General features: G+C 45.9%; 2 protein-coding genes across 2 annotated transcripts in view; both read right to left on the reverse strand.

Annotated features, from left to right (window-relative positions):
- SLC6A18 (solute carrier family 6 member 18) overlaps positions 1–4021 on the reverse strand; it is a 35161-nt gene extending 31140 nt beyond the window's left edge. Inside the window, exon 1 of the mRNA XM_054985830.1 lies at positions 3862–4021. Within this exon, the coding sequence (XP_054841805.1) occupies positions 3862–4021 (160 nt within the window). The remainder of the gene's footprint in view (positions 1–3861) is intronic.
- Positions 4022–6720: 2699 nt separating this feature from the next.
- Positions 6721–20482, reverse strand: part of SLC6A19 (solute carrier family 6 member 19) — a 32664-nt gene continuing 18902 nt past the window's right edge. The window contains exons 6-12 of the mRNA XM_054984962.1: positions 19020–19132; positions 17195–17323; positions 15752–15908; positions 14848–15052; positions 12340–12499; positions 10195–10357; positions 6721–7427 (exon numbers count right to left, since the gene is read on the reverse strand). Of these exons, the coding sequence (XP_054840937.1) occupies positions 7218–7427; positions 10195–10357; positions 12340–12499; positions 14848–15052; positions 15752–15908; positions 17195–17323; positions 19020–19132 (1137 nt within the window). The 3' untranslated portion in view covers positions 6721–7217. The remainder of the gene's footprint in view (positions 7428–10194; positions 10358–12339; positions 12500–14847; positions 15053–15751; positions 15909–17194; positions 17324–19019; positions 19133–20482) is intronic.

A 20482-nucleotide genomic window follows, 5' to 3' on the forward strand; every position in this document is an offset into this window, starting at 1 on the left:
ATCTAGACACACCAAGGTCACAGCTAGCCGAGACGTGCATATTTATCTAAGATAACAAGAGAGGGCCTTTCTGGGACCTAAGGAAGTAACGTCTGCAATATGGTTACAGAGGATCAGAGAGAGTTACACAGCAATTCAGTAACAAAGCAGTATAGCTGAAGCTTCAGCATATTGTGGCACAAGCATTATAACAAACAGACAATCATGGCCTAGCTATACACAGACATGACAGTATCCCAACACTATTGTGAGGTTTGCCCGAGTTAAACGGATGCTGGTTTCTCGTGACTTTTTCTTAAATGCAAGAATATCTGACTCTTGCGAAGATGTTATCGTTTGCCTTTCATCCAACCGCCCTAGACCCTCTCCGTGCATGTGATGTTTGGTCTGTTGGTTGGATTATCAAGGTTCAGTTCTCCAGCAGGCTCAGGAACGGTGTGTGTTTGTGTGTGTATCTGTGTGTATGGCCAGGGCTTTTTTTCTGGGAAAAGAAGTGGTGGAACTCAGTGGTGGAACTCAGGAGCGCACAATGGGTCACTTTGGGTCAGCTGGAACAGGGGGGGCGGTTAAAGTTTAAATCGCCCTCGGAGAAAATGGTTACATGGCCAGTGGACCACTCCCCTGATCTCCAGACAGAGGGGAGTTCAGATTGCCCTCTGCGCTGCTCAGCGGTGTGGAGGGCAATCTAAACCCCCCTCTGTCCGGAGATCAGGGGGTGGGGCCACCAGCCATGTGACCATTTTCAAGAGGTTCCAGAACTCCGTTCCACCACGTTCCAGCTGAAAAAAAAAGCCCTGAGGCAGCTCCCGGGCTCTGCAGCCTGCTGCAGCTTCTTCTACTCCAGTGATGGCTGTTTGTTTGTTTGTTTGTTTGTTTGTTTGTTTGTTTGTTTGTTTGTTTGTTTGTTTGTTTGTTTGTTTGTTTGTTTGTTTGTTTGTTTGTTTGTTTGTTTGTTTGTTTGTTTGTTTGTTTGTTTGTTTGTTTGTAGTCCTCCTTTCTCACTGAGACTCAAGGTGGATTACACAGTGTGAGATTAGTACAGTCAATATCAAGGACATTTCCATAAACAATGCCATAGGGTAAATAAAGACAAGTTTACAAAGACATTGCTGCATTAGCAAGTATCCAATACAGAGTTGAAGAAATGCTGGAATAGAATATAAGCAATTCTGGGACTGACATTAGACAACATGAAGCACAGGTCGCTCATAGGAGTACATATTTAAAACAGATAGTATGTAAGGCAACATAGTGGTGAAGTCTATAGTCCTCCCTAACTCATTAGCAAAGCATCTGGGACCCCCTCCCTACAACACAGCCCTCCTATCTGAGTAAAAAGCCATTTTTGAATAATTCAGTTTTGTATTGTTTGCAGAAAGCCAGGAGAGTGGGGGCTCTCCTGACCTCCTCTGGCAGACCATTCCACAGGATAGGGGCCACCACAGAGAAAGCCTGTGTACGGGATGCTGTCGATTTCATCCATGGTTCATGGAAGCCTTCCCCACACTTGTTGTAGACTTTCACTTCCCCAGCAGTGACTGTTGGTGATTGGCTGCTTTGGCAATTTGTGTACACTGTGGTCAGCATTTTCACAGGACCTTTCTTCCAATCAGAACTCTTTTTCCAATGGGGATGGGGGCAGGCTGTGCAAACAATTTATGTCCGAGAGGAATCCAAGCCCAGTGCAGAGATGCCTAATGAACTGAGCAATAACAGGCCAAAATAAATCAAGATGGGTAACCGTGTTAGTCTGTTCATAGCAGTAGAAAAGAGTAAGAGTCCAGTAGCACTTATAAGACTAACAAAATTGGTGGTAGGGTATGAGCTTTCGTGAGCCACAGCTCACTTCTTCAGAAGTGAGGTATCTGTTCTTCAGGTATCTGAATAAATGAGCTGTGGCTCATGAAAGCTCACACCCCACTACCAATTTTGTTAGTCTTATAGGTGCTACTGGACTGTTGTTCTTTTCTACTGGCCAAAATGGATGAGCTTTCACTTCTGAAAAGATCAGGAGCAAGGCGAGGGGGCAAAAAGGGACTGGATTTGGTCAGGGAACCTCAACCTGATTCACATCACGCATCTTTATCAATAAAGAACATTCTTTCGTTTCATAAAGCAACAAGCCTCATGCGGACTTTACGTTGAGGAGGCCTCCCCTCCACTTGCGCACAGTCATCTCAAACTAACAAGGAGTGGGAGAAAATTAATGCATGTGTGAATCATGAGCAATGGCGTCATCTCACCAAGTTCCTAAAAAAAAATCCTGCCTTCCATGGGAATTTTCTATGGTGTTAATACTGAAATCTATGGAAGGACTAGAAGCATTCTTCTAAAAAAATCAGTTAGGGAATACCATTGAGAAAAGAAGTTCTCTAGATGAAAAGATAATTCATTGATAATTCCTTGCTGCAGGGTCATAACCGGCATAGTGTATTTCTAAGCAGGGCTTCAAAACAATAGAAGGAGAATTGCTGACTAGGAAGTATTGGTAATGGCAGAAACCTTGATGAATTATTGAGATCTGCTCAGAGGTCTATCTAAGTACGATGAACATTTCTCTCCTCAAATTTGTTTAGGGTGATAGCGATCTTGAAAAAAAATCCACTGTGGGAGAAACATACATTGGATGAGTTGCATGGGTCAAGCGGATAGAGTTTGGAAGTTGCAAGTTTTCAGCATACCAGCTTCCATTGACTGTTTTTAACCAGGCATCTTCTTATTCTGAAATGAATTTCATCCTTAATTCGGGCCATGTGCAATGTTAGAGGTGTGTGGACACCGTACATACAGGTCTCATCCTGGTTATGGCTTTTCCTTAATTGTACAGTGTTCAATAAACTATTGAGAATGATGTAGCTAAGTATCCTTAGATCAGCATGAATTGCAGTCTTATAAGACTCAGAGCCAAGCTACAAGTAATGAATGACATTTGAGCGGCAAGTGAACAGATTCACGTGTGTTCCTCCCTGTTCACTTGCGCTCCACTTGATCAAGTGGAGCGCAAGTGGAGCGCAAGTGAACAGGGAGGAATACATGTGAATCTGTTCACTTGACGCTCAAGTGTCATTCATCACTTGTAGCTTGGCCCTAAGATCATGCTTGGGGCCTGGAGACCTTTTCACAGGCTACACAGCTTAGCACTTCCATGATTTACATGCTTACTAAATGTAACCGCTCTCCTGTGGTGGTGGGGGGAACAGTACAGCTAGTTTTTAAAATAGCTTGACCCCCCCCCCATGTCATGCTTTACAGCTTCCTGTTATTTTTAACTTTATTCTTAATTACTTGGCTAAAATCCCAGAAGGGGAGATTTGTGATGGTTTAGAAGATTTAGGGAGATCAGCTCCAAAAAAATCAATTTCACTTTTTCAATGAGTGCTGAACTAAATGGCGGGTTCCATCTTTTAGTGATGAGGCATGAAAAGTTCAAGTAAAAAGAAGGTAACTGGGAATATGTTAAATGAGCCTGGAAAGGAGAAACTGGGGAGGGACCATAGCTGAGCAGTAGAGGATATGTTTGGCGTGCAGAAGGTAGCAAGTTCAATCCACAACACCTCCAGTTCAAAGGATCAGGTAGCCGGAGGATGTGAAAGACCTCTGCCTGAGACCCTAGTTAGACTCTGCCAGTCCGAGTCAACATCAACAATACTGACCTTGATAGATCAATGATCCAACTCCGTACAAGACCGTTTCATGTGGTCAACTGACACACCTGGGGAAAATGTGCTTTCATACAATCCAAACACCTGAATGGAAGAACTGCGTTCCTTTAAGAATATGAGAGCCATGAATTTTTGTTTAGCCCAAACATATAATCAATCGCAAAATAAATATCCCATTATAGCCCTGAGTTTCTCTTACCTCCTCCATAGGTTTGGCACAAGTATGGAAAACGCCAGACATTCCCAAGCCCTACAGCAAATCCAACGCAGCTTAAAATATATTGTAATTTATTATCCCACTTTGGTCTGCTATCATCTTCCCGGATTTGGGGAAGGTCTACTGAAGGTGCTTTCGACATCTTCACAACCTCTTTTTTCACTTCGCTACCAACCACTCGAACACTTGAAGCTCAGGCAAGTTATAGCAGAACTGGCTTGGGAATTCTGAACAGGGGGAGGAACTTTTCACACCCCGACGTCACACTCAAGAGCATATTCATATGAACAACACACCCAAGCGTTACGAATGTTCCATATACGAAAGTAGCTACCTTCTTGAAGCTCCTTTTCCAATGCCCGTTGTACATTTTTCTAATTTTCAGCAACTGTGTTAATTGATAATGAATAATTAACCTTTATGTGTATTACCAGTAAGCATCCATTACCTTTCAATAACTTAATAACCTGGTGGGCAGCTTTGCAGATCAGCTCATTCAAGCTGAAAAAAAAATGGGATGCTAGAATAGCTTCAAAATCTAATATTTACATGGGGGCAAGAAGATTGGTCTTTATTTAAAGAATATGTTTGCATTTTTAAGTGTTATATTGACGGAGCATGAGATTTTGTAGGATGATAATATCTACATCAACTGAAGGGGTCAGGGTGTGGATAAAGGAAGCTTAGTCTTACAGGGGCAAAGTAATTCTTTGTGTGTTCTGAATCTAAACAGAAAAATGTCCAATGCAAAGAAATAAGAGCGAGAAAGCTATGTTGAAATGAATCCAGAGTTTGCAGAAGTAACTCAGCACTCTTCGGCTGTTAATGAGTTGTTACTAAGTCAACAGCTTTGAAATTAGTGTGAAACGATCGAAAACGGCTTCCTGACTTTCTTTCAGCACTTGGAGTTAATATAACTCAATCATGTACCATTGAGACTATGTCTGCACTCTGTGAATTGGAGAATTGTTAGGTCAGTAACATTCCCACCAGGTCAATTGTTCTAAATCAGGCTTCCTACTTCGATCAAAGATGCTGGATTTTCAAAATGCTTGAGAGTGTTTTATATCTTTTCAGCCTGAATATATTTATTGTATGAATGACTGCCCTTGTACCCAGTTTTTCCTGTTTATTATTATTATTAATTTTATTTGTGTCCCACCTCTCTACCTACATTCTCAGGTGGGTATATGTGGAGTTATTACATTTAAGTCTCACAACAGATGTATGAAGGTAGGATGGACTGAGCAACAGGGCCCTCCCTGTTACTACAACAAACAGAGCAGTTTGCTCGCAATTTGAAAGCCGAAAGGACATTTCTAGAATTCCCACAACTGGGGAAAAAAGAAAACATTCTCCTCGAGGCGGAGCAAGGATTTTAAACCCAGAATTTCCCTATCCCTTTCCATAAAACCACACTGACTCTCCCATTTGTTTTTAACCGGTGCAGCGTGACCTTAGCGGGACTCATGCATGTGCTTTAAGAACTAGAGTTAATACAGCATACGACTTGCTCATCTGTTAGGCATGCAGGTGGTCCAGGTGTAAGTCCCAGCATCTCCACTGAAAAGCATCAAGAAAAAGGAGATGTGAATGATCTCTTCTCCTTGGTGGCATTAAGCATAAGTTACAGTTACATGCAGGGCTTTTTTTCTGGGAAAAGAGGTGGTGGAACTCAGTGGGTTGCCCTCAGAGAAAATAGTCACATGGCTGGTGGCCCCTCCCCCTGATCTCCAGACAGAGGGGGGTTGAGATTGCCCTCCGTGCCGCTCAGCGGTGCGGAGGGCAATCTCAACCCCCCTCTGACTGGAGATCAGGGGGCGGGGCCACCAGCCATGTGACCATTTTCAAGAGGTTCCGGAACTCCGTTCCCCCGTGTTCCCCCTGAAAAAAAGCCCTGGTTACATGTGTAACTATACTAACTATGGCTAACAGCAACCAGATTATTTCATCATCATGGCTTCAAATCCCACTTCATGTTTTCAGATTGTGACTTATAAGGCAACTGTGGTTAGTACCTGTTGTGGAGAAACGTCCTTTTGCTTTGTGGAGTTAACTTTCTATGGGCTGCAGAGGGGAGGGGCCAGTTCTGGAGTGGAATGTGATTGGAGGGAGAGTCAGTCAGTGGGAGTTGGAAGTTGACAGTTGGTGGCTGGAGAGTTGAGGGAGAGATGGCTCTGAGGGGAGAGGTAGATCTAATGTAACCCCAGATGTCAAAGGATCGGGCTTGCCCTACGCAACATCTAATTAGGGCATGAGGGAGATAGAGTAGGGGGTTTCTGTTTCTGTTTTATTATTTCTTCCGTTCACTGTATATTTGCCTATGTATAGTTAGCAGTTCAATAAATGAGTTTTGGAATTGATGACGGAGGAAAGCTCTTCTGTTCCACATAGTCCCCCAACCACTTGGGCCCACTAGCAGAAGAGGGAGGTTAGGAGGCTGTCCTGCCTAACCAGGACCCCATAAAGGGACAGTGGTGGCAGCAACTACCCGGAGACAGGAAAGGGAGACAGCCCCTTCAGGTGCCTGGCCAGAGGCAGAAAGGGAGGGGTAGACAGAGCGGGGTCTACCAGTGAGAGGAAAGGCCCCGTCTTGCCACACCTGTAATTCTAAAACCATGGTTAACACTGACCAGGGAAGGGAGATGGAGATAGCACGCACCTCCAAGGCTGATTCCCGGTGTGCAAAAAGCCAGCATTAGCCCACTGCAACAGCCTACCAAGCACCCTTCTCCATTGTTGAATTTACTACAACAAGCAGAGCAGTTTGCTCGCAATTTGAAAGCCGAAAGGACATTGCTAGAATTCCCACAAGCAGGGGAAAAAGAAAAACAGTGCATGTTTCTTTGTTAGAAATAGAATTTGTTTTAATAACATAATATTTGAAAATAGAATGGAGCATACTTTTGTGCAACATAGTGGCACACATAGAAGGGTGGCGGGGAGAGTATCACCACCAGTGTATGTCATCACCAAACTTGCAGCTGCATGAACTGTCTGCTGATCCCGCAACTGCTAAAGAGAAATTCCAGAGGGGCAGCCAAGGTAGTCGGCTAACAGGGAAAAAAATTAAAAAACCCGCAGGAGTCTCTTATGACACTTTAAAAATCTGACTTCTTGTCTCATTAGCTTTCGAGTGGACTTTAATCCATAAAAGCTTCTGCCCCAGCAAACATAGTAGCCTTCAAGGTTCTACAAAACTCACTCCCTTTAAGTTCCACCACGTTTAATTTCACGTGCTCCCAGATAAGTGTGCACTTTATTGCAGACAGAGAGACATCCATTTTTCTCTCTCTCAGCCATACAAGTCTTTTCCTGTCCCTTCCCAGGAACTTTAATTACAACGTATTCCTCAGCTCCCCGTTTACGGATGCTTCCGATACGGCATTGACCAGATCCTGCCGGTCATCCTGCCTCTTCATGCAGTTTCGAATGGCTTTGTAGATGGCAAATCCAGGAATCATCAAGCTTGGCACACCTGCCAGAAGTACGATGATGGCATACACCCAGTCAGGATATGTCGTTACCCTTGACTTGGGGAACAGATCCTGTGGGAAGAAAGAAACACACCTCCAGCACCAAAAAGGGGCAACGAAGATGGAAATCAAAGAATCCAAACATTAAATACCGATAAAGCAGCCATTTTCCAGTTGTATTGCAGGGAGCAATGGCGTTCTTTGCTTACTGCTGTTAAAGTTAGTGGAGACACCAGAGCAATTCTGTGCAGTTACTCCAGTCTAAGGGCCAAACTTGAGGTTTGGTAGCCATCAGTCCAATCGGTCCAATCCATGTCCACTGATGCCACTTTAAAGAAGATTTTGACTAGTATGGGGGGAACCAGATGATCGCACCCACACGCACCCAATGGCCATGGGGAGGCCTATTTCAGGACTCCAAAAGGCAAGGTTGGCCTCTGTAAGAGACTAGATGTTGGACCAGGGTCTGATTCAGCAAGGCTGTCCTCACGTTCTTAAGCCTGAGCTCACACAATTTCCCTTCCCTCCATCCCTTGCCACAAACTCAAGAATTTCCACATTTCCAATAAACTATAGTTAGCCATTTTTTCTCCTAACTGAAGGGAATTACACAGTTTACTCTCTTGCCCACAAATCACAATTACAAATTAAGCCCATGGTGGCTAATTTCCAGGCTGTATGTGTATGTGAATGCAGCCATGTTCTCAAGGCGGTTGAAGAAGAGCCCAAGTTCAGGCTGTTCAGAGAGCTTGTGAGGGCAGGCGCAGAAGGAGAGCAGCTTTTTATTGGTCACCTAATACAGCATGAAGCACCCAACCATGGAACAGCGAAGGAGAAAGTTAAAAACATGTCACCTTAGCCAGTTATTATGGAGCGGACAACAGCTTCCAGCAAATTGTTTTGCAAAGCTCCTTCCAGGATGACTCATTGTAAAGTAACAGGAGTGGCTTATCTATGCCCTATGAACTTGGAATTTCAGCACTGGCATCCTTAACAGTCCATAACCATTAACTTTCTCAACGCACTAGTACTAGTGCCCCGAACTCTATTTAAATACATTTTATAGGGCTGGGTCCTATGTTGAAGTGAACACAGAAGTCTGTGCTGGGTATAGAATTTTTAAAATTGTAGTAGAGTATAGACATGCCTTTAAAAGGGTATAAGTATCCAGCGGTTCCTTCCAACTAGTAACTGCATTCAAATTTATTTATTTAGATTTATTTATACCCCACTTCCCTCCCCAATGGGGTCCCAACATGGCTTCTGATGTTCTTTCCTCCTCCATTTTATTCTCACAACAACCCTGCGAGGTAAGTTAGGCCAAGGCTCCATCTACACGTGACAATTGTTGATTAGGGAACAACCTGACAACTTTATATCCACATGTGCAATGGGAGTTTTGTGCCTCCCAGACTCACCCCCAGGGCTTTTTTTCAGGGGGAATGCGGGGGAATGGAGTTCTGGAACCTCTTGAAAATGGTCACATGGCTGGTGGCCCCGCCCTCTGATCTCCAGACAGAGGGGAGTTGAGATTGCCTTCCACGCCACCAAGCAGCGCGGAGGGCAATCTCAGCTCCCCTCTGTCTGGAGATCAGGGGGCGGGGCCACCAGCCATGTGACCATTTTCTCTGAGGGCAACCCACTGAGTTCCACCATCTCTTTCCCCAGAAAAAAAGCCCTGCTCACCCCAGCTCTTTTCATTTGTGACCACAGCACACACAGAGAAGCGGCTTTAGCCTCCCCAGTGCTGTTTTCACCCGCACAAACCAACCCATGGTGCTGCTATTGGCTCTGCTGGGACACTTCCCTGTAGTCAGGTACATAAGGTGATCTTTTTAAACTTCTTGGAGGCACAAAACTCCCAGTTCACATGTGATATAAAGTATTCCTGTTGTTTCCCAACAAACACAAAAACCATCCTCTGTAGGTGGAGCCAAAGAAGAGCGACTGTCCCAAGGTCACGCAGCAAATTTCCATGGCAGAGTGGAGGGCAGAACCTGGCTCCCCCCAGTTCCCTCTCCAGCACTCTAACTTCCCTGGGGACAAAATTTTGTGTTGCTTAAATGGTGAGAGCCAGTTCGGTGTAGTGGTTAAGAGCGGCAGGATTCTAATCTGGAGAACCAGGTTTGATTCCTCACTCCTCCTCTTGAAGCCAGCTGGGTGACCTTGGTTCAGTCACAGTTCTCCCAGAGCTCTCAGTGAAGATAACAACAACAACATCAACAACAACACGTCGTAAACTGCTCTGCGTGGGCTTTAAGTTGTCCTGAAGGACACTATATAAATTGAATGTTATTATTATTATAACCAGGGCTTTTTTCTGGGAAAAGAGGTGGTGGAACTCAGTGGGTTGCCCTTGGAGAAAATGGTCACATGGCTGGTGGCCCCGCCCCCTGATCTCCAGACAGAGGGGGGGTTAGATTGTCCTCCGCGCCGCTGAGTGGCACGGAGGGCAATCTCAACTCCCCTCTGTCTGGAGATCAGGGGGCGGGGCCACCAGCCATGTGACCATTTTCAAGAGGTTCTGGAACTCCGTTCCACTGCGTTCCCCCTGAAAAAAAGCCCTGATTATAACATTATGACAAAGAGAACTGTGGCTCTCAAAAGCTTATGCTACAGTATAGTTGGTTAGTCTTAAAGGTCCTACTGGACTCTTTACTATATCATCATCATCATCATCATCATCATCATTATTATTATTCCGCAAGCAGTCCCTCCTCTGCACCCCCAAAAAGACTTCCAATGGCAGTTTGGACAAGAAGAGTCTTGGCTAGTTGAGTATGAGGGAGCAGAAGTTTTTTAAAAACTGAAGTATGCCTTTTTGACCACGTGTACTTACGTATGTGGGATCCCAGGTGATGTATTCTAGTTTCTGGCTCACTTTCACCACAAAATAAAACAAGAAGATAACCAACATGATGAGGGGACTGATGAATCTCCAGGTGGCCTGCCAGAAAATGTTGGGCTTGTGTCCAATCATGAACTCGATATCCTTGTTGAATCTAGAAACAAAGAGAAAAGAAAGCCGTGGAGAGGATCTTTGTTGCAAACAGAGTCAAGGCTGGTTCACGTGAGCAGATTAATCCTCTCATGATGGCTACCGCCTGAATGAACTATCGCCTTGTGTGAATGATCATCATGGCCACAGCGCACAGAACTTTTAGATATCATGGCATGGCCTCCAAAGCCTTTCCAAAGCATCACTTCTCCCGCACAGCTGCCAGCACTAAACTATGCCTCACACAAACCCATGTGACCCAGTCCTGAATGCGTGTCAAGATCAGTCCCTGTGCCGTATTGTCAAACACTTCCCGAAAAGCCAGCCACACAAATGCATGAAAATGGGAGCAAGCACATCAATAGAAATCACCCGGTTCCAAGCCAGATTTTAAAAGAGAGAGATGCTTGTATTGCCATTCAGACAATCAACTGACTCTTATGTTGAAAGTGACACAGGGGAAGGGGGAGATGGGGGACACCCATCTAGCGATGCCGTGGCTGAAAGCCAAACTACAGGTGTTGCTGGAGTTGTGCGACTGAAACGCCGAGTGTGTAATTGGGCCCAAAAAAGTAGCCAAGAGGGGCTTGCTCTGGACTGGGCTGCTGCAGTGGGGAAGAGTACGCTTGAGTTCTTCTCTCTCTCCTGTGTGCTGCTCTTCTCATCAAAAAGGGCTCCTCTGAGCTGCTTTAGGCCCAGCAGTGAGGAAAGAAAGGTCCAGTATAGGGACTGGTCACGCAATGCAGCATCACACAAAATGAAGCTGTCTAGTCTTCGAGTTGGGGGCTGCTGTCCCTTTCATGAGCTGGTCATTGCTGATCCACACACACACCCCATGAATACATTCAGGCTGCCAGGTTCCCACGAGTAGAGATGGGCACGATCCGCATTACGACCGAAAAAAACCCACGATAATGGCAATCGCGCGATCATGAATCGGCGGATCGTGATCGTCCACGGCCAACGATCCAGCGGTCGGGAGAGGCCTGGATCGAGGCATCTGGGTTCGGATCGGGGATCCAGACACTCAGGCGCCAGCAATCTATTCCCCTGGCAACGGAGCCAGGGGAATGCCTGAGCTCTGTTTGCCCTCCTTCTGTCGCCCTGGAAACCCGAATGGAAACCCAGCTTTCCGTGATCAACAGGGCTTCCTTCCAACCACGGAGCAGCAAAGCAGTCACCAGTTGGGAGAAGACACCCAGGGGAGGGAGGGGGAAGGGGTGTTCTGTAGCCATGGACACTCCAATCTCATCCCTGCAAACCCTGATAGGCAGCTCTGATGGCCAAACACAGATGGCCAAACACAAACACAGATGCCGCTGGCATCACCCACCGTTCCTGTATCGCTGGGAACAGCAGGGCGACCCTCCGCTTTTGCCTCCACGATCCACGATCCACAGATCGGGAACGGGAGATGCTCGGTGTGGATCGTTAGTTCGGGATCATCGCCGGCGCCGATCCATGATCAGCTGGATTGCTAATTTTTTTTGGATCGTGCCCATCTCTACCCACAAGTGGAATAATCTTGGGCGGCAAGAGAAAAATGGCAGAAAAATGGGGGGCAATGCGCTGACATCATTCCCTGTGTGCTTGGAAGTGATCTCAACGCATCATCGGGGACACTCTAGCATTTGAAGGATTATCAAATGCCTTTTCAGCATCTAAAAACATAAATGCCACTGTGTATCTCTCCTTCTCCACAAATTCCGTTGCATCTTCTACAAATCTAACGTTATCCATGTCTGACTTAAATATTTTTAATTTGGCACAGATATAAGGTGGAGATGGTGCTAGTGTGTGTGTTTTGCAATTGCAGAAAACCACTAGTTTGTTTCAGTACCGAAACAAGAAGGATTTTACACAGAAATCAATAAAAGGCGCTTTTTTTGTAATTCAGCAGATTGAATTTGCAAGCCACATCAGTTGCAGTTAATAAAACTCGAATGCAGAGATGCCTTCAAGTTGTGAGCCATTTCCGTTTCTTACCTGTCTATTCCATATATGTAGACAACAGAAAACATCTCGCAGAAAGCAATGATCAGCAAAGGAATGGACCCCGCAAAATTATCAAAGAGCGCCAGCCAGTAGTTTCCCGACCTCAGCACAAAAATAATGGCAATCAAAAAAGACGCTACACAGATCAGACCTAGAAACAAAAAGCACATCAGGATTGTGTTATTTCAGAGAAAATATAAAGCAGGAAGTAGTGGTGGAGAGCGCCCTCAAGTCATAGCTGACTTATGGCAACCCCTAGTGGGGTTTACATGGCAAAAGACTATCAGAGATGGTTTGCCATTGCCTGCCTCTGCAACCCTGGTTTTTCATTGGAGGTCTCCCATCCAATGACTAAGGCCGACCCTGCTTAGCTTCTGAGATCTGACGAGATCAGGCTCACCTGGGCTATCCAGGTCAAGGTAAAACAGGAAGTACCTAGTAAGAAATTTTGGCAAGAGGTGAAACTCTTCACATGTGCTAGTCATGAACGGTCGCTATGAACGAAGAATGCCAAGATAATGAGGGGGCTGCTTTTCAGTTCCATAACAATTATGGAACAAGTTATGGAACTCAGGGTTCTATAACAAGTTATACAAGTGATTAAAACATGGAATTCACTGCCAGAGGATGTAGTGATGGCCACAGACATAGACCGCTTTAAAAGAGAATTAGACAGATTTATAGAGAGTAGAAAAGAGCAAGAATCCAGTAGCACTTATTATAAGACTAACCAATTTTGTGGTAGGGTATGAGCTTTCGTGAGTCACAGCTCACTTCTTCAGATACTTCACTTCTTGTATCTGAAGACGTGAGCTGTGACTTATGAAAGCTATACCCTAACACAGGTTTTGTTAATCTTATAGGTGCTACTGGACTCTTGCTCTTTATTTTCTTAAGTTATGTCTGGAGTAGAGTTCCAATTTAACCACCACCCCCTTGCAAAACTGGCACAGGGCCAAATTAAGAATGTTTACAGTTAAAATAATAACATTCGATTTATATATCGCCCTTCATGACAACTTAATGCCCACTCAGAGCAGTTTACAGAGCATGTCATTATTATCCCCACAACAAAACACCCTGTGAGGTGGGTGGGGCTGAGAGAGCTCCTAGAAGCTGTGAATAGCCCAAGGTCACCCAGCTGGCTTCAAGTGGAGGAGTGGGGAATCAAACCCGGCTCTCCAGATTAGAGTCCCACGCTCTTAACCACTACACCAAACTGTCTCTCTCTTATGGAGGTGGTGCTGTTGAAATGTACAAGTTTCACTTTCTGATGAACAAAAAAAAAGCTTGGCTGTGGTCCTCAGCTTTTGACTATCTCCTCCCTTGACCAGGAGTTGGCCGGATGTTCTTTATTGGGTGGTATCCCACCTCAGGGTGAAAGAAGTTCCTCCAGCCTAAGGAAACTTCTTCCAACTTAAGTGGATAATCCTCCAATGGAGACAGACTCCTTAGGCTTGGGGAGGCTTCAACTGCTGCTTGGTGGAGCGGAAGGACACGGGCCACCGACAGCACAGAACCAACCGAGCTGCAGCAGTGCCGATCTGCCCGGCCTGCTGGCCTCATGAACCAAAACGGATGTGGTGAAGATCACAAAAGTGACAACCATGATGATCACTGCACCAACTGGAGTTTCCAAGTCAACTTAGAGGGAAGCCCTCTGTACAGTGCATTACAGTAGTCAAGTCTCGATATTATCATGGCATGGATCCAAGAAGCCAGATCAGCCATGTCTAGCTAGGGAGCCGTTTTCCAGGCTAAACTGAGTTTGTAGAAAGCATTTTTTTTGCAGCTGCTCTAACTTGTTTTTCTAGCAGTAGCGCTGGATCCAGTATAACCTCAAGCTCTTAACTGAGTCTGCAACAGTCAGACGAACTCCATCAAAAGTGGGGAGTATGATGTGCTTCAAGATCTCTGCCTTCCCGACCTGCATCACTTCCCTCTTGTCTGGGTTCAGTTTCAATTTGTCTGCTTTCAGCCATTTGACGACAGCTGTTAGGCAGCGACCCAAGATCTCTACTGCATCCCACGGTGATTTGGATAGCGAGATATAGAGCTGGGTGTCATCTACATATTACTGGCATCCAATTCCATAGCTACAAATACTTTGACCAATTGCTTGTTTTTGTCTACCATCTTGAAAACTCCACTTGATATGGAAAAAAGGTAATACATACGGTTGGATACAACCATCTCTTTCACCCAATCTCATCTTATTTCCTTCCGGCTACAGCTCCCATCTCACATGGGTTTTGTCCGTATCGGTCCCATGATATACAGCACAGCTTTTTTCTGATAGTCAAAGGCCCCTCCGCCCTTTTTCACCAGTGAAAAAGTTGGTGGGATCCATCCTATCATTTAACATTATTTTAATAATAATCAATCCCATCACCGATAGATCACCATCATCAATAGATCACATCACCTTTGATACCCATTTTACCATCCTGTTCCTATCCCCAACCGAACACCCTACCTCCATTATACTGTTCCACTGACCTGTAACAAGTTCTTTAGGCCATTTTTTGGGGATCACATTGAGATCTTGCAGGGGTACAAGAACACCTTCTATGTTCCCAAACATAGATGATAAACCTAAGCAGAACAGCATGATAAAGAAGAGGATGGACCACAGAGGGGAGACGGGCATTTTGGTGATGGCTTCGGTGAAGACAATAAAAGCCAAGCCAGTTCCTTCGACACCCTGCAGAAGATAACAACCACTGTAATATACAATATATTGAGCATTTTAAAATGCACTTCTTCCCCTACCCCTCCTAGGCCCCTGACCCATAGGACCTCCAATTAGACCAAAGACAGTCAACTTACATCAATGGGTTGTATCACTTAGCTTCCATGTTAATATTAACTATAGTGGAAGATTGTGCTGATATAATCAGGGCTTTTTTTCTGGGAAAGAGGTGGTGGAACTCAGTGGGCTGCCCTCGGAGAAAATGGTCACATGGCTGGTGGCCCCGCCCCCTGATCTCCAGACAGAGGGGAGCTTAGATTGCCCTCTGCGGAGGGCAATCTCAGCTCCCCTCTGTCTGGAGATCAGGGGGCGGGGCCACCAACCATGTGACCATTTTCAAGAGGTTCCAGAACTCCGTTCCCACGCGTTCCAGCTGAAAAAAAGCCCTGGGTATAATGCATAAATTTGGTTAAGGCAGGGAGGGAAATATTTGGGATTCGGCACTAAGAGGGAAGAAGCTGAGCAATGCCAGTGTAGAACGTTGTTTCTGTTAAGCACAGGTCACACACATTACATCCGATCCGCCTAAGAACCCAGCACTGCCTTTACGGGAGAGTCACACAGCAGCCTCCACCAACTCCTCTTGCTCATAAACAGCAGCATCTGACCCACAGAATTCTATTAGATGTTCCATCCGCATTGTTGCCTTACATCAGAAAGAAACGTGTTCAGGTCGCAAGTCTGAAATTTAAGGGTTTCAAACGTTGCTGAATCTGTCGCGTTACACCAAATTTGTGCAGCTATGAAGTTTTCTTCGGTGACGTTACCTTCTGGCAAATCAAATGCATTTGTCAGGGTGAGGATATTCCTGCAAAGGGGAAAAAAGAAAAAATATTCAGCAAGCACGCACTCCTACAGGCCTCTTAAGTTTTATGTATTATTGTTACAATGAGGCACGCACCATGTCTTCCCTTTTGCGCAAGTGACTCACGAGGTCCAAATCCGAGGAGTAGATCGGAGCATGGAGCATAGATCGGGCCATCAAACCTGTTAACTAGGAGAAGTCATAGATGGGGGGAGACCAACTGGACCACCCAGAACCAGGCGAAAGAGCTGCCTTAAGAACAGGAGAGGGGCACAACTTGCTCCACAGGGTGGACTCTGTAGGGAATAGACTGCCCCAGACCACTAAGAAATCGAGGCTCTCTGGACACGGCTGCTGTGCTTCGCCAGTGTCACCTATCACCAGGCACGGTGATCGGTCAACGGGAACAATGCAGAAACCACAATGTGGTGCCCTTTAGCCAGCTACATTCTAACAATTTCAGCGCAGCTTGTCCTAAAAAGCTGAAGAAGACGGTCTCTGCCTTCTTCATTTCTAAGTCCCCAAGGGCCAAGCTAGAAGTGACGAATTACACTTGAATGGCAAGTGAACAGACTCACGCGCAGGGCTTTTTTTTCAGCTGGAACGCAGAGGAATGGAGTTCTGGAACCTCTTGAAAATGGTCACATGGCTGGTGGCCCCGCCCCCTGCTCTCCAGACAGAGGGGAGTTGAGATTGCCCTCCGCGCCGCCGAGCGGCACGGAGGGCAATCTCAACTCCCCTCTGTCTGGCGATCAGGGGGCAGGGCCTCCAGCATGTGATAATTTTCTCCGAGGGCAATCCACTGAGTTCCACCACCTCTTTTCCCAGAAAAAAGCCCTGCTTACGTGTATTCCTCCCTGTTCACTTGCGCTCCACTTGTACTATCAGTGATCGAGTGGAGCGCAAGTGAACAGGAAGGAATACACATGAGTCTGTTCACTTGCCATTCAAGTGTCATTCGTCACTTCTAGCTTGGCCCCAAGTCTGATCAAGCATGTGATGAAGCTATGCTGCTGTTCTTTCAATAAGACAGTGGCCTTCTACCACATACTGAGGCAAAGGTACTAGGGACTGAAGACTCGTTGCTGGACCCAAGAATCTCCCTGCTTCCCCAGACAAAAAAGAGATGGTTGCCATTGTCAGCTCAGATTGTGGTGTTCGCCCATTAGAGCAGAGATCGGAATGATCCCATGAATCCTTAGAACAATAACTATTTATGTGATCTGGTGGGAGGGGGGTTTACATTCATGATAAAAAAATAATTAAAAATTAAGGGGAAAACGACTTACTGGCTAACGCAATCATCGTATCTCTCTGTTGCTCTGAACCCAATGATTGAGTAAATGACGGTGGCAGAATAAATGGAGGTGAAGCCATTGATGACGGAAATAATCAGAGCATCCTTCTCGCAATTATTGCTGCAAACCAAAACATTGAAACAAGTGAATTTCAAAGATGTCCACTTTGGTATCTTAAAACTTTCTTCCTAAACATAAATTTGCACAAGAACATGCGTATGGTGGCACCTTGAGATTAGTTCTGAAAATTCCTGGGTAGCATCAGCCAGGGTTTTTTTTCAGGGGGAATGCAGGGGAACGGAGTTCCAGAACCTCTTGAAAATGGTCACATGGCTGGTGGCCCCGCCCCCTGATCTCCAGACAGAGGGGAGTTGAGATTGCCCTCCGTGCCGCTGGAGCGGCGCGGAGGTCAATCTCAACTCCCCTCTGTCTGGAGATCAGGGGGTGGGGCCACCGGCCATGTGACCATTTTCTCCGAGGGCAACCCACTGAGTTCCACCACCTCTTTTCCCAGAAAAAAAGGCCTGGCATCAGCAATGACTCCTGTTGAAGTGCAATCATTCTTTCATGACAAAATGGCTTTACAGGTAGTCAAGAGGGCTTTTCTAGGCCTCCCTTTTTAGCTACTTTGGTTTGCTCTTCACCAAGCCAGTTCCAGATGTGGGGGGGCCCTGTGCAAGGAATGCCCCGGGCTCTCCCTTCTCTGCCTATCACCAGGCCGTCCTCTCACGCCTCCCTTCCCGTCCACTGACCCACATGCATGCACATCCTTCCCCCACCCTCTTATGAGCCCTCTCACCACCTACACTCACAGATGCCTTCACACATGCCTGTTTCCTCCCAATGCTGGGCAGTGCATAAGGCTGGAAGCACGGATGGCGCAGTGCTTGCAAGCAAGCGGGCGGGGGAACGATGGGTGGGCAGCACCTGTTCAGTGGTAGTGGGCCCTGCCAGAAGCCTGGCACCTGGCACTTGCCCCACCTCAGGCTACGCTGACGCTGGCCCTGCTCTTCCCATTTCCATGTTAGTCTTTTGCAACAAAAATAAACAGGTCCTGTGCCGCTTTAAAGAAGCACATTTCTTCAGGTTCTAGCCTGCAAACGCTTAAGCTGGAACGGAATTTCATTAGGCCACTATACCCCTGTCAATTGCTTTCTTTTGCTGAAGAAATATTAAGACACTCTAACGGGAGATGTACTTAACAACAACGAAGCCTTTATTGGCATATCTCAGGTTATCAATACAGGCAGTAAACAAATATAATGGTAACAGGGGTGATTTGAGTGAAAGCAGTAGGACGTTTTTCAACCGATCCTTGATTACCAGACTTAAAAACAGGGTTTCCTCCTCAGTTATTTCAGATGACGAATCATTCAGGAGACAGAACACCATTAAGGCCTCCGACTGACCCAGCATATTAAGTAAAATTGGGTCTAAAAGTTTAGAATGTGTATCAGCATACTGGAAACAATGGAGCAGGATACGAGGAACTGACTCAACGGAATTTGAATTACAAGCACAAAGTCATGCAGAATATGTGATCTTATTCTATCTGCCATAGGTGACTGCAGAAGGGATAGCGTTGCACCTAGCAAGTGCAAACACTCTGCACATTTGTGGAGTATAAGAGGCAGATAGGTAAGGAGCCAGTTGGCCAGTAATTAAAGGGATTTCAAAATCCAGAGGACAGCAGGATTCTGTTATTGTTGTTAAGAACTGGAGATGTCATTTGGTTTATGGGGGGTTATTGGTAAGACATTTATTATCGCAATCCGTAAAATGGTGTACTAAAATTGAGTTTGTAACAGAAACTTACTGAACTGAATTATAACTAGAGAACGAGATGAGGCCACCAAAGGCAAGGGAAAACGAATAGAAGACTTGAGCCCCGGCATCTAGCCAGGTGACGGGGTTCGCCAGTTCAGTAACCTGGATAATAGAGGCGGAAAGATGTGAATCGAGGTAAGTTAACAGGTTAATAAAAGCAAATCAACACAGCAGCTGTAACTCTCAGCAGGGCACGTTGTTTACTGAAGTTGTTCACCTGGAACAGTGTGACTGCTTAAATTGGTGGTGCTCCAGAAAGCTTTCTGTATATTGTGGATCAGAAACAGACCAAAAAAAGGCACATTTATTTCTCGAAGAGAACAGACCTAATGACGTAGCTACTATCAAGAAAAGACTGAAGTGCAGGAGAAGGTTTGGGTGCAGCCTATGAGACGGCAACAGCACAGTAATACACGCTTCTTGCTTTCCAGTTTGAGTTGGAAACTCCATTCATCTCTGCCTCATCTGCTTGTTTGGCAGGATTGGCAGACAAAAAAAGGCACAATATAGTGGCTGCAGCCTGCCAAAATTAGCAATGCACGCTAATCCAAAGGCAGTCCAAAGACATTACCAGGCATTACTGACACTTAAGGGGAAGAGCGTAAGACAGGGTTACTTCGCCCAAGGTCCGTCCTACCTGTTTGAGTGGAAATACACGTGAGTTACCCGAGAATGCTCAAGTGCAGGATTTTATGTGTGGTCCTCAGTTCTCATGCAGGCTGTTCTTGCTCAGCACCATGTGAACGCCGCTTTCATGGGAGCTCCCTTTGAGTGATTGCATCTGCGAGTGAGTCCGGAGGGCAAAGCACCAATTCAGCTCTGCTTTCGCTGCGAGAACAAGTACTGTAGGCTCCTTTGACTTGCCAATTGGCATTTCTTTAAGATGTGAGGAAGTGTCACGATCTGCATTTCAATGAATGGAGGTGGGAGCTGGGGGAAACTGGGATATTTTTAGCAGTTGAGGAGGAACTGATATGGAATGGGTGAATGTATCCACACGGAGAAAACTGAAGTGTGACTAGGAAAGTGAGCGCATGGAAAGTTGGAGCGGGGATACGTGAAATGAGGTTCACTTGAGCGTCCCTAGGTACCTCGTAATGTGTATTTCCACCCCTAGTCGCATTGACGACACAGCCAAAGTTCAGTCGGGAAGCACTTATACAGAACATCTGCAGGGCATGACGGGCACTGTCTGGGAAGGCAGCCAAGGCAAGGGGAGAGGCAGGCAGAAGCTCAGTTCAATGAACACCTGAAACTGCCTCATACACAATCAAGCCATTGGTTCACTCAGTCCAACATTATGCACTCCAACAGGCAGCACACTGCTCTGGTTTCAAGTGTTTCTTAAGCTTGCCCCCCAAGATCCTTGTTTTTTAACTAGTGGGTATCAGTAACAGGCCCCTGACCTGGATAGCCCGGGGCAGCATGATTTCATCAGCTCTCAGAAGCTAA

Source organism: Eublepharis macularius, chromosome 7, assembly GCF_028583425.1.
Source record: "Eublepharis macularius isolate TG4126 chromosome 7, MPM_Emac_v1.0, whole genome shotgun sequence".
In the NCBI taxonomy this organism is placed as follows: domain Eukaryota; kingdom Metazoa; phylum Chordata; class Lepidosauria; order Squamata; family Eublepharidae; genus Eublepharis; species Eublepharis macularius.